Here is a 13130-nt window from a genome sequence, read left to right on the forward strand (position 1 = left end):
TGGGGGACTCCACTGCCCTCTCAAATCCAAATGGTGCTCTCTTATGAGCCCTGCCGAGCGCCCATACAGAAGTGTATGACCACATATAGGGTATTTCTGCATTTGGAAGAAATTGCTTTATAAATGTTTGGGTCTATTACTCCTATTCTTTATGAAAATTTATAATTTGGGGCTAGAACATTTTCATGAAAAAGCGTAAATTTCCAATTTTATAAAATTCTGTGAAGCACCTGTCAGCTTTTGGTTTTCACCTTGAAAAAGGCGCCTTAACCCGTTGGTTAATTAAAACTTCTATTTTAACCCCTTTATCCCTGAAGGCTGTTTTCACTTTAATGACCAGGCCCATTTTTACAATTCTGACCAGTATCACTTTACGAGGTAATAACTCTGGAACACTTTATTCTGAAATTGTTTATTTGTGTCATATTGTACTTCGTGATAATGATGAAATTTCAGCGATATAACCTGCGTTTATTTGTGAAAAATGGAAATTTGGTTAAAATTTTGCAATTTTTAAACTTTGAATTCTTATGTCCTTAAATCAGAGCGATATGTCACTCAAAATACTTAGACAATCAATTTCCCACATGTCTACTTTAAATCAGCATAATTTTGGTACCAAATTTTTTTTTAGTTAAAAAGTTATAAGGGTTAAAAGTTGGCCAGCGATTTCTCATTTTTCCAACAAAATTTACAAAACCATTTTTTAGGGACGTCATATTTGTAGTCAATTTGAGGGGTGTACATGACAAAAAATACCCCAAAGTGACATCATTTTAAAAACTGCACCCCTCAAGATGATTAAAACCACACTCAATAAGGTAATTAACCCTTCAGGTGCTTCACAGCAATTAATGGAATGTGAAAGGAAATATTGAACATTTAACTTTTTTCAATAAAATTTTACGTTGGAGCCAAATTTTTTCTCTTCACAAGGGTAACAGGAGAAATTGGACCCCCAAAGTTGTTGTGCACTTTCTCTTGAGTATGATGATACCCCATATGTATGGGAAAACCATTGTTTGGGCGTATGGAAGGGCTCGGAAGGGAAGGAGTAACCTTTTGGAATGCAGACACTGATGTGCCTAAACAGTGGAAATTCCCCACAAGTGACCCCGTTTTGGAACTGATCTACTGTTTACTGGTATGTGAATTTTATAATGTAGTTGCATATGTGAGTTGTGTAGTGTTCGTCAGTTAGGCATACGTCAGAAATATCAGAACTGAATTTAGTAGTCCATGTATGTTTAGTACAGTCTGAAGCATTCTTTCATACACAGGCCAGGTGTCGCATTGATAATTCGTGTCCTTGCATATCTCCCTTCTGTAACACACTCTGCACCTCTTTTGTGACCTACCTTTTTTGTCCTTTGAGGAATCTCCCCCCGGAAATGTTAGCCTGGTATGATATGAACACCTTCAGTTTCGGAAGTACTGGGACCCGCTCCTTCACGACTGCCAAATATCAGGTCCTTGATCACTATCTCCTGGAACTGAAGGTATGATGTATCAGTCTGGCCTGCACTTCGTGATAGCAGGAAAGCGTTGTGCATTGCCATCTCTGTGATATGCATGGCCAGCTACTTGTACCACCCCTTGGCCTTGTCCAAAGCATTGTACGGCTGGAGGACTTGATCAGAGATATCAACTGCACCCATGTTTTTGTTGTACCACAGTACACAGTCTGGTTTGGTGACCTGTGTAGAGGTAACTTGTACAGTGCTGGGGGTGCTGCCATCACAATGTATGGTGGTCATGAAAAGGATATATCTCTTGTCCATGTACTTGACCATCAGTATACCGTCGCTACATTGGGCTCTGCTCTGACCCCTTTTTATTATCTGCCCAATTAGCGTCTTAGGGAGGCCTCCGTGATTTTTGCGGGCAGTACCGCAGGATGCATTGCATCACGCTGAGAAGGATGTGAACAGTGGGTTGCTGGTATAAAAGTTATCCACGTAAAGGTGATAACCTTGATCCAGCAGTGGGTGCACCAAATTCCACACAATTTTCCCACTCACTCCCAGGACAGAAGGGCATTCATGGGGTTCAATCCAGGAGTCCTTCCCTTTTCATAAACCCTAAACTTGTGAGTGTACCCTGAGGTAATCTTACACAGTTTGTACTGCTTAATTCCTTGCCTAACCCTCTTACTGGGCATGTAATGCCGGAAAACAAGCATCCCCTTAAAATGGATCAGGGTCTCTTCCACTGAGGTGGAAAACAAAAACAGTAGGAGCGCCAATGGTGAAGAGCCTGAGGTTTGGGGGGGGGGGTGAAGGGGGAGATGTAGTGACCACTCACCTGGTCCTGTTGTGCAAAGGAGCCCCGCTCAACAAGGGAAAACGCTTCCAGGTGGGAGTCTGTAAGATGATCACAACTTGGCAGGAACTGTTGTAGGGAGCTTCTGTCTGCTTCAGCGGTCACAGGACCGTGTGACCGAAGTGGGCATTCCACAATGACATCACGGCAGGTCCTGTAGTAGGCTAGTTGTAAACAGAGCAGCTTCCACCGCTCTCCACAGGGGAGATTAGCAATCAAGAAAGAAGGAATTCTGCGGTGTTAGTGAAGCGCTAGAACAACTAGACAGTGGATTAGGTTATAACACACAAACCTTTTATTATTTAGTACGCTCTCTAACGCCACGACGTGTTTCGATAGCAGACGCTATCTTCCCCTGAGGAAGATAGCGTCTGCTATCGAAACACGTCGTGGCGTTAGAGAGCGTACTAAACAATAAAAGGTTTGTGTGTTATAACCTAATCCACTGTCTAGTTGTTCTAGCGCTTCACTAACACCGCAGAATTCCTTCTTTCTTGATTTCTTCCACTGAGGTGTCCCTTTGGGGCACGTACACTTCAGAAAACTTGAAGTGCTCGATGACCTGCCGAACTTTGAAAAGACTATTAAAGTTGGGGTAATCTCGGGGAGGACACCGTGTATTGTCATTCTAATAGTACTAGCTATTGAACCCTTTCTACGCCCGGATGGCGAGCATTTTTAATGGAATATGGTCTCCCATGCTGGTATGTGCTGCCCCCATCCTGGTATTTTTGCTCCCCAATCCTATTCCCCCATCGGTACGCATGGTCCCGTCACCCCCCCCAATCCTGGTATGCATGGTCCCGTCACCCCCCCCAATCCTGGTATGCATGATCCTGTCACCCCCCAATCCTGGTATGCATAGTCCCCTCACCCCCCAATCCTAGTATGCATGGCACCCCTTATCTCCCAATCCTGGTATGCATGGCACCCCTTATCTCCCAATCCTGGTATGCATGGCACCCCTCATCCCCCAATCCTGGTATGCATAGGCCCCTCACCCTCCAATCCTGGTATGTATGGCACCGCTCATCCCCCAATCCTGGTATGCATGGTACCCCATCCCTCATCCTGGTATGCATGGCATCCCTCATCCCCCAATCCTGGTATGCATGGCTCCCCTCATCCCCCAATCCTGGTATGCCTGGCAGCCCTCACCCCCCAATCCTGGTATGCATGGTCCCCTCACCCCCCAATCCTGGTATGCATGGTACCCCCTCATCCCTATCCTGATATGTATAGTACCCCCTCACCCTCCAATCCTGGTATGCATGATCCCATCACCCCCCCAATCCTGGTATGCATGGTCCCCTCACCCCCCAATCCTTGTATGCATGGTCCCCTCACCCCCCAATCCTGGTATGCATGGCACCCCCAATCTCCCAATCCTGGTATGCATGGCACCTCTCACCCCCCAATCCTGGTATGCATGGGCCCCTCACCCTCCAATCCTGGTATGTATGGCACCGCTCATCCCCCAATCCTGGTATGCCTGGCAGCCCTCACCCCCCAATCCTGGTATGCATGGTCCCCTCACCCCTTAATCCTGGTATGCATGGTCCCCTCACCCCCCAATCCTGGTATGCATGGTACCCCCTCATCCCTATCCTGATATGTATAGTGTCCCATCACCCCCCCAATCCTGCAATGCATGGTCCCCTCACCCCCCAATCCTGGTATGTATGGCACCCCCAATCTCCCAATCCTGGTATGCATGGCACCTCTCACCCCCCAATCCTGGTATGCATGAGCCCCTCACCCTCCAATCCTGGTATGTATGGCACCGCTCACTTGCCAATCCTAGTATGCATGGTCCCCTCATCCCCCAATCCTGGCATGCATGGCCTCCTTATCCCCCAATCCTGGTACGTATGGCCCCATCACTGCGCACAGAAAAAAATAAACACTTATACTCACCTTCCTTCCTCACCTCTGCTCCACCGCTGCATCCTGTTCTCCTGCAGCAGCTCATGTCAGCATCTGAGCAGCGCATGGTGTCACTGCCATGCGCTCTCAGACGTTGATGTCAGCTGCCTGCATATTCACTCCTCTCCACGCCGGGACTATGGGCGTGGAGAAGTGTGAATACTCATTCTCTTTTGTAGCGCTCATTATCAGCAGGAGCTGCGGCTCAACGCTCCTCTGTGCCCGCTACTAAAGAGAAAGATTATTCATTCTTCTCCACGCCCTTAGGAGTGGAGAAGAGGGAATATTCATTTCCCTTAAGCAGCGGGCTCATGTGGTAGCTGGAGCAGCCGCTACTGTGTGTGCCTTGCTCCTCCGCCCCTGCCCCCCACTATCTACCAACGGAATTTCTATATATACCCAAGTATAATCTTGGGGGGGCTTTTTCAGCACAAAAAACATGCTTAAAAACTCATCTTATACTCGAGTATGTACGGTATTTTTTTTTAGACAGTTAGAAGGGTTCAAAGTTGATCAGCAATTGCTTATTTTTCCAACAAAATTTGCAAAACCATTTCATTTTATTTTTTACCACATAACATTTGAAGTGACTTGGGGGGCCTACAAGACAGAAAATACCCAAAAGTGACACAATTGTAAAAACTGAAACACTCAAAGTTTATTAACCCTTCAGGTGCTTCACTGGAATTATTGGAATGTGGAAGGAAAAAATGAACATTTTTGTTTGTCACAATTTTTTTTTTTCCTTAGCCCCAAATTTTTACTTTCACAAGGTTCACAGGAGAAAGTGCACTATAAAAATTTGTTGTGCAATTTCTCCTGAGTACGCTGATACCCCATATATGGGGGAAAACTGCTGTTTGGGCACACGACAGGGCTCGGAAGGGATGCAGCACAGCTTGACTTTTTAAACGCAAAAATGTCTGGAATCAAGAGCGGACTCCATATCGTGTTTGGTGAGCCCCTGATGTGCTTATACAGTGGAAACACCCCAGAAGTCACCCCATTTTAGAAATCACACCCCTCAAGGGTTTTATCCAGGGCTATAATGAGCATTTTGAAGCCACAGGTACGACACAGAATTTGATAACATTAGGTTGTCATATTGAATATGTTGTCATTAGTGTTGAGCACAAGTGCTCGCTACTCTAGTTTGCTTTGGGTGCTCGCATATGCACAGAGTATCAGGGGGTGCTTGAGTTCCTGCCCCGCACATTTTGTGGCTGTTAGACACCCCAAAAAAACAATACGGGGATTGCCCGTGTATGGTAGGCAATCCTTCATGTTTCTTAAAGTATCTAACAGCTGTGAAAATTGCAGGGCGGAGACTCGGGCATGTCACTCGAGCACCCAAGATATTCTGTACATACTCGAACACCCGATGCAAACTCTAATAGCGAGAACTTACGCTCAACACTAGTCATCATATCATAATAATTTTTTTACTTTTGAAAAAACTCTAACCTTAGGCCAACCTCTAAAATAAAATGAAAGAAAAAATCTAAAATAAAAAAATTAATCTGAATAAAGGGGTGACATGCTAATTATTGGCTTGTAATAGGGTCTGTAACAGTGATCAAAAGGAACCAGTAAGAAAATTCTCTGCTGTTGCTGGCCGGCAGGTCTCGGCGTGCCCACTGTGCATGTGCTCACTTTTTTTTCTCATGAAGATGAGGCAGTGGGCCGGGGGCCGGAGCAGGAGGCACCCTGGGGTGGCGGAGGTACCAGGGAGTGGGGCTTGGGGACATAATTTCTCTCTCCTCTGACATGTATATCATGAAGAGGTTAAAGACAAATTTAATTGTCTTTTTAGGTGGAAAAACAAAAATAAAGAAATAAAATAGTGTGATTGCATAAATATGCATACCCTGAAACTAATGCTTTGTTGAAGTACCCTTAGAATTTATTGATGGCATTCATTCTTTTTGGATAGGAATCTTATCACGGCACATCTCAAATTCACAAACCTTACTCACTCTTTCTTGAAGTAGCGCTCCAAATCTGTCAGATTGCGATAGCATCTCCTATGTTCAATCCTCTTCTGCTCAACCGACAGATTCTAAGTTGAATTCAGGTCTGGGTTCAGGCTAAGCCATTCCAAAACCATGACCACCTACTGATGAGGCCATTCTTTTGTTGATTTGGAGGTATATGCTTGGGGTCATTGTCATGCTGAAAAGTGAAATAAATATATATATTTTTATTAGAAGCCTGAAAATTTTTATGCAAAATTGACTGTAACTGTTCATAAGTTCATCCCCCTTTAGTAAAGCCCCAAAACCTAATGCTGGCTCCACCATGCTGCACTGTAGGCATATGGTGTCCTTTTGGTGATGCGCTGTGTTGGCTTTGTGCCAACTATACTTTTTGGAGCTATGGCTATAAAGTTCAACCTCTGTCTCACTGGACCATAACATGTTTTCCCACATACTTTTGGCAGACTTGATGTAGGTTTGGCAAAACATTGCTGGGCTTTGTTTTTTTTTTTCTTTGTAATAAAATGCTTCCATCTTACCACCCCACCCGACTGGCCGACATATGAAGAATGCTGGAGATTGTTGTCACATGCATTGCACAACCAGTACTTGCTTGAAATTCCTGTATGTCCTTTTAGATTCTGTAGGCCTTTTGCAATAAAAGTGAAATACAGTGGTTCAGAGTCCGCGATGCCCAAGGTTTAAAAGCATGATCACTCACACTGGTGAAGCACCAATGCGGTTTATTACATCAAGGCGTTTCAAGGTTTTCAAACCTCTTCTTCAGGACCAACTACAGTGATTTTCTGTAGTCCCTTTGGCAGCCAATTTTCTGCTTGGCAGTTCAACAATTTCTGGGGACTTCCTGTTCTAGTCAATGTCACTGTTGGTCAAAATAGCCACTTCTTGATGACAATCTTCCGTGTTCTATAATATATCGAATGCCTTGGACATTATTTTGTACCCTTCTCTTGGTTAATAACTTTCAACAATGAAGCAGCCCTTTCAACAACCCTTTTTTGTGTTGTAAGCTGTACACTTAGTACTATTTTACCATGAATTTAAATGTTTTTGGCTAATTTTGAAAACAACCACAACCCCAATTATAAGAGGGTTTTCACAATTATACCACCACAATATTTTAGTTTTGTTTTTTATTTTTCCCGTCAAATTATTTCACTTTGTTTCAATTGATTTGTACAGATTATGAATGACTTTAAATGTAGATAGGTCTTGTAATGACCAAGAAGAATGTTCTTCTTGGCATGATTTTTTTTTGCATGACAAAAATCTAGCTTTTTAACAGAGATGCGTAGACTTTTTATATGCACTAAAAGTGGTGTGATTCACGCACCTTTAGTACTCCATGAAATAATTTTGGGGTGCCAATGAGTTGCACAGCAGCTGGGAACCTCCTGAAGTGGTCCCACACCACCTTGTCTGGGCTTCATAGGAAATACTATTAGGACAAGCCCTTCACATTTGTCATGTTTGGCCCCGTTAAAAGAAAAACACCTATACTCACCTCCCATGCTGGTGCCATTCCAGCAGTATTGGTACTCGAGTTCTCAGGCCTCACTTGACGTTATTACGTCACATGATCCTTGCACCGATTTACTATTCCAGCTTTAGGGTGTATTGAACAACAACAGGTAGCCTGTTGTAATATTTCAGTATTTAGAACAAACGATTAAATTAATGCAGGTTTAAAGGGGTTTTCCCGTCAAAAGTGTTAAGGCTGCAATCACTCCGTGTGACTGCAAACTTATGAATTCCCCCAGCGCAGGCACTGTGTACTGCGGGGATTCGCCGGTATAAGACCTGGTAATGGAAGGTATGTATGTGTTATACATTCCCCCTGTCAATGGGTGTTGCCTCTCTCTTCATACACTTGTATTGAGCGAGGCCGCGCCTTCTAGTCTGATGCACCCACTGGCCATCCACGTCACGAGACGGTTCGTGGCATCGCTCCATACACTTATACGGTGCTGAATAGCTGGGGCTATGTGTAACACATACATACCCTCCGTTACTGGGTCTTATATCGGTGAATCCCTGCAGTGCACAGTGCCTGCGCTGGGGGGATTCATAAGTCTGTAGTTACACAGAGTGACTGCAGACATCACTTTTGACCGGACAACCCCTTTAAGTATGTGCTATATGGAGTCTAGAAAACAAGTAAAGTTTGCATCACCCCCTTTTCCACTATTACAAATTAAGAAATAAATGGTAATAAAAAATCTATTTAGTATCGCCACCCTACGCCTTCCACAATGAAAAGTCTAGTCTATCAAAATCTAAAATAAATCCTGGGGCTTTGAAAATTTGAAAATGGTAACACGTTCCAAATTATTTCTGGCTTTCACCGTAATCGTATTGATAGATCATTTTTACTATACACTGAAGGCTGGTAATAACCAAATCCCCAAAATAAAGGCAGAATTAAGTCTCACTGCACTTGGATTTTTTTTTACCTGTTTTTCACTTCACTTTGTGGTAAAATGAATGGCTTCATTCAAAACTAGTCATTCTGTTAAAAGCAAGCTTTCCTATGGGTATGCCAATGGGGACAAAAAAATGTGTCTCCTGCAAGAAGAGAAAACAATAAACTGCAAAAGTGAAAGTTGGCTGCTTTGGGAAAGAGTTAATTTGCATTCTACACACATTTTTTTATTAACCCTTATTACGCAATCTGATTAAATAATGTTTTATGTCTTGAAAAAAAATAATAACGTAATAAATGAAATATAAATTCCTTAACTGAAGGTTTTCCAGAAAGGAGGTTAGATATGATCCTAAGTGATGGACAACAGAGAAATGGTCAACTACAAGAATATCTTTTACAGCAGCTTTCTCATTCTCTTTCTGGTTCACTTTGTAATAGACTTGATAAAACGGTTCGAGAAGAGTTTAAGAAATCCATTCCTCAGTGTAAGTAAAAAGTGTGTGTTTATTTTAATTTATTTTTTTTTATCTTTGTTTCAGTTTTTTTTTTTTTTTGCTCTTTTATAGAGCTTGAGAATTTGTAACTTGTTTCCTTATTGTCACATAATTGTGTGACAATAATGAAACTGTAATTTCATAAAAAATACACAATAACCAAATCAATGTTTATATATGGTTACCAATTTATACTTGCTCCGTGAGACCTTAAATAAAAGTATTTCAATATGTAGGAAATCCATCTATATAATATTACTTAACTAATTCTTAATAGAGGAGGATTGTGTACCCCACATATTACTGCTGATTGCTTATCAAGGGACATTTTTGCCAGTGTTTATTAAAGGAGTTGTCCGGTCAAAAGTGATAAGTCTGCAGACCCTTTGTGTGACTGCAGACTTATGAATCCCCCCAGTGCAGGCACTGTGCGCTGCTGGGATTAGCCAGTACGAGACCCAGTAACGGAGGGTATGTATGTGTTATACATACCCCCGGCCAATCTTCATACACTTGGATTGAGCAAGGCTGCACCTTCTTGTTGGATGCGCCCACTGACCGTCCACGTCACTAGACGTGGCCTCTCTCCATCCAAGTGTATGGATGGAGCGAGGCGGTGCTGAGGGTATGTGCGCACGATCAGGAATTGCTTGATGAAATTTCTGCAGCATTGCTGCAGCATTTCTGCAAGGTTCTGCACCTCTTGGCATCAAGAACGCTGCAGAAATTTTGCTCATTTTTTTTGCATCTACATGCGTTTTTTGTGTGTTTTTGCCTGCGGATTTGCCATGCGTTTTTTTCCAATGCATTGTATAGGAAAAACACAGGCAAATCCGCACAAAGAATAGACATGCTGCTTCTTTTTACGCACATGAAATCCTGTCAGGAAAATTCCGGATCATGTGCACAGATCTTCCAAAATCCCATAGAAAATGCTGGTTTAAGGTTTGCAATGCATATTTGGGGCCAAATCCGTGCCGATTTGCCGCAGCAAAAACTCATAAAAAATGCACCTTGTGCACATACCCTACGGCCATTCCAGCTTTGTGCAGGTTTAATATCTTGTCCCTGACATCCTTAGAAAGCTCTTTGGTCTTGCCCATGTTGTAGAGGTTAGAGTCTGATTAATTGAATCTGTGGACTGTAGTCTTTTACACAGGTGACTATGTAAGACAGTTGTCTTTAATTTGGGTAACAAGTTGATTAGGAGCGTTTAACTGGTCTGTAGGAGCCAGAACTCGTAATGGTTTGTAGGGGATCAAATACTTATTTCTCACTGCAAAATGCAAATAAATGTATCTAATTTATACAATGTGATTTTCTTGATTTTTTGGGGGGAATATTCTCTCTCAATGTTAAAATTAACTTACCCTTAAAATTATAGACTGTTCATGTCTTTGTCAGTGGGCAAATTTACAAAAACAGCAAGGGCTCAGATATTTATTTCCTTCACTGTATGTCTTTCATTGGTGACCTTACACCGTGCATTGCTCAAGCTTCTGTGGTGGAAGCAAAGCTAAACTTTGGGATCCTGAAAAACGCAGCAAAATAGCAGCAAAACCTGCTTTTTCTAAGCAGCTTCTTTACTGCCAAGAGAGCAGGGTTTGTCTTCAGAAAAAAATGCAGCAAAAACGCAACGTGTGAACATTGCCTTATTGTTGTATGTCCCTTGGATTCACACTAGTTCATTGAAGAGGAAAAGCTGTTAAGCAAAATAGAAGGGGGCTATGTCTAAACAGCCCTGCAGTGATAGTTTCCAGGGGTAAAAGATGTTAGGTAGCATTTCAATATTTTTTTTGGATTCACCATACTGGTGATGTGGGTGATAAAGAATCAAAAATGTAGTATAATAAATTCTTAAGTTCAAGTTCTCACCCATTCCATATATTGTGTTGGAATTAAGAGTCCAAGAGGTAGCCGTGCACTGTGGATAGATTATAAATTGTTCAAATGGGGATAACTCTTAGCAAGCCTTTTTTGGTTCAGATTTGCTGCAAATTAAAGTGGTATTCCCATCTCCAAGATCTTGTCTCAATGAGTAGTAAGTGTAGTAATATTAGTAAATACCTCCAATTAGAAATATAGTGTAGTGATTCGCTATGTTCATTACCCCATGTAGGGCATTGCAGTAACTTAAATATTCATGGTTACGACCCCTCATATACACTGTGTTCCAAATTATTATGTAAATAATATTTTCTCAGATTTTCCCAAATTACCTATATGAATTGCAGTCATTGTAATTTTCCAGTCAAATAACTATTAGAGTACAATTGAAAGGTTTTTGTATAAACTGCCTATGATAACAGTATATTTATAAAAAGTAAACTCAAAATGCATGTTCCAATTTATTATGCACAGCAGAGTTTTCAACCTTTTCATTTTAATAAAGAAATAATAAGCATTAGCAGCTTATTACAAACTGAAATCAAACAGTTTTCAACTCAAAACTTTATTCTAGGTGATGTTACATTTGCACAAAGGACCCCTTGTTCGAAAGGAGCTTCTGAACTCTCTCGTCCATTGAATTTGTCAGGTTTTGGATGGTTTCTGCTTCCAATTGTTTTGCATGAGGACAGAATACCCTCCCAGAGCTGTTGCTTAGATGTGAACTGCCTCCCACCATCATAGACACTCCTTTTGATTATGCTCCAGAGGTTCTCAATGGGGTTGAGGTCAGGGGACAAACACCATCAGTTTGTCCCCTTTTATGCCCATAGCAGCCAGAGATGCAGAGGTGTTATGTGCAGCATGAGACGGGGCATTATCATGCATGAAAATGATCTTGCTGCGGAATGCACGGTTCTTCTTCTTGAACCATGGAAGGAAGTGCTGTTTGAGAAACTCAACATACATTATGGAGTTCATCTTTACCCCTTCAGGGATCCTAAAAGGGCCGACGATCTCTCTCCCCATGATTCCAGCCAAAAACATTACTCCACCTCCTCCTTGTTAGCGCCATAGCCATGTTTGCATGGGGTGTCCATCAACCAGCCATCCTCCACTCCATCCATCTGGACCATCGAGATTATTTCATGCAAGATAATGCCCCGTCTCATGCTGCACATAACACATCTGCATCTCTGGCTGTTATGGGCATAAAAGGGGACAAACTTATGGTGTGGCACCCATGCTCCCCTGACCTCAACCCCATTGATAACCTCTGGAGCATCATCAAAAGGAGTGTCTATGATGGCGGGAGGCAGTTCACATCTAAGCAACAGCTCTGGGAGGGTATTCTGTCCTCATGCAAAACAATTAAAGCAGAAACCATCCAAAACCTGACAAATTCAATGGACGAGAGAGTTCAGAAGCTCCTTTCGAACAAGGGGTCCTATGTGCAAACGTAACATCACCTAGAATAAAGTTTTGAGTTGAAAACTGTTTGATTTCAGTTTGTAATAACCTGCTAATGCTTATAATTTTAAAAATGACCATTTTTTTGTTCTTTATTAAAATGAAAGGGTTGAAAACTCTGCTGTGCATAATAATTTGGAACATGCATTTTGAGTGCAGTTTGAGTTTTTTATTTTTTAAAAATATACTGTTATCATAGGCAGTTTGTACAAAAACCTTTCAATTGTACTCTAATAGTTATTTGACTGGAAAATTACAATGACTGCAATTCATATAGGTAATTTGGGAAAATCTGAGAAAATATTATTTGCATAATAATTTGGAACACAGTGTAATGACAGTTGTTAGCCATCATAACCATGGATACCTAAGCTACTGCTATGCCCCACATTGGGTAATGTGGACATAGCGAATCAGAAGAGCTATACTACATTTCTAGTTGGAGGTATTTTGTAATATTATTATTATTGGTCCTACTACACATTGGGATGGGATCTTGGAGGTGGGAATACCCCTTTAAGCCTCATTACATACTAAATCATCTACAAAATATGGAATAAATGTGCAGACTATGCTTTTGAGTTTTAAAAAATGTAATGTTCAACTCAC

At 41.9% G+C, this 13130-nt stretch overlaps 1 protein-coding gene across 2 annotated transcripts in view; it reads left to right on the forward strand.

Annotated features, from left to right (window-relative positions):
• Positions 1–13130, forward strand: part of EDC4 (enhancer of mRNA decapping 4) — a 555140-nt gene that overhangs the window by 374506 nt on the left and 167504 nt on the right. For both annotated transcript variants that reach the window (XM_073657960.1, XM_073657961.1), the window contains one exon: positions 9000–9155. In XM_073657960.1, the coding sequence (XP_073514061.1) occupies positions 9000–9155 (156 nt within the window). The remainder of the gene's footprint in view (positions 1–8999; positions 9156–13130) is intronic.

This window comes from Phyllobates terribilis, unplaced genomic scaffold (assembly GCF_046119375.1).
Source record: "Phyllobates terribilis strain yellow unplaced genomic scaffold, ASM4611937v1 Scaffold_13__5_contigs__length_258822181, whole genome shotgun sequence".
Lineage (NCBI taxonomy): Eukaryota > Metazoa > Chordata > Amphibia > Anura > Dendrobatidae > Phyllobates > Phyllobates terribilis.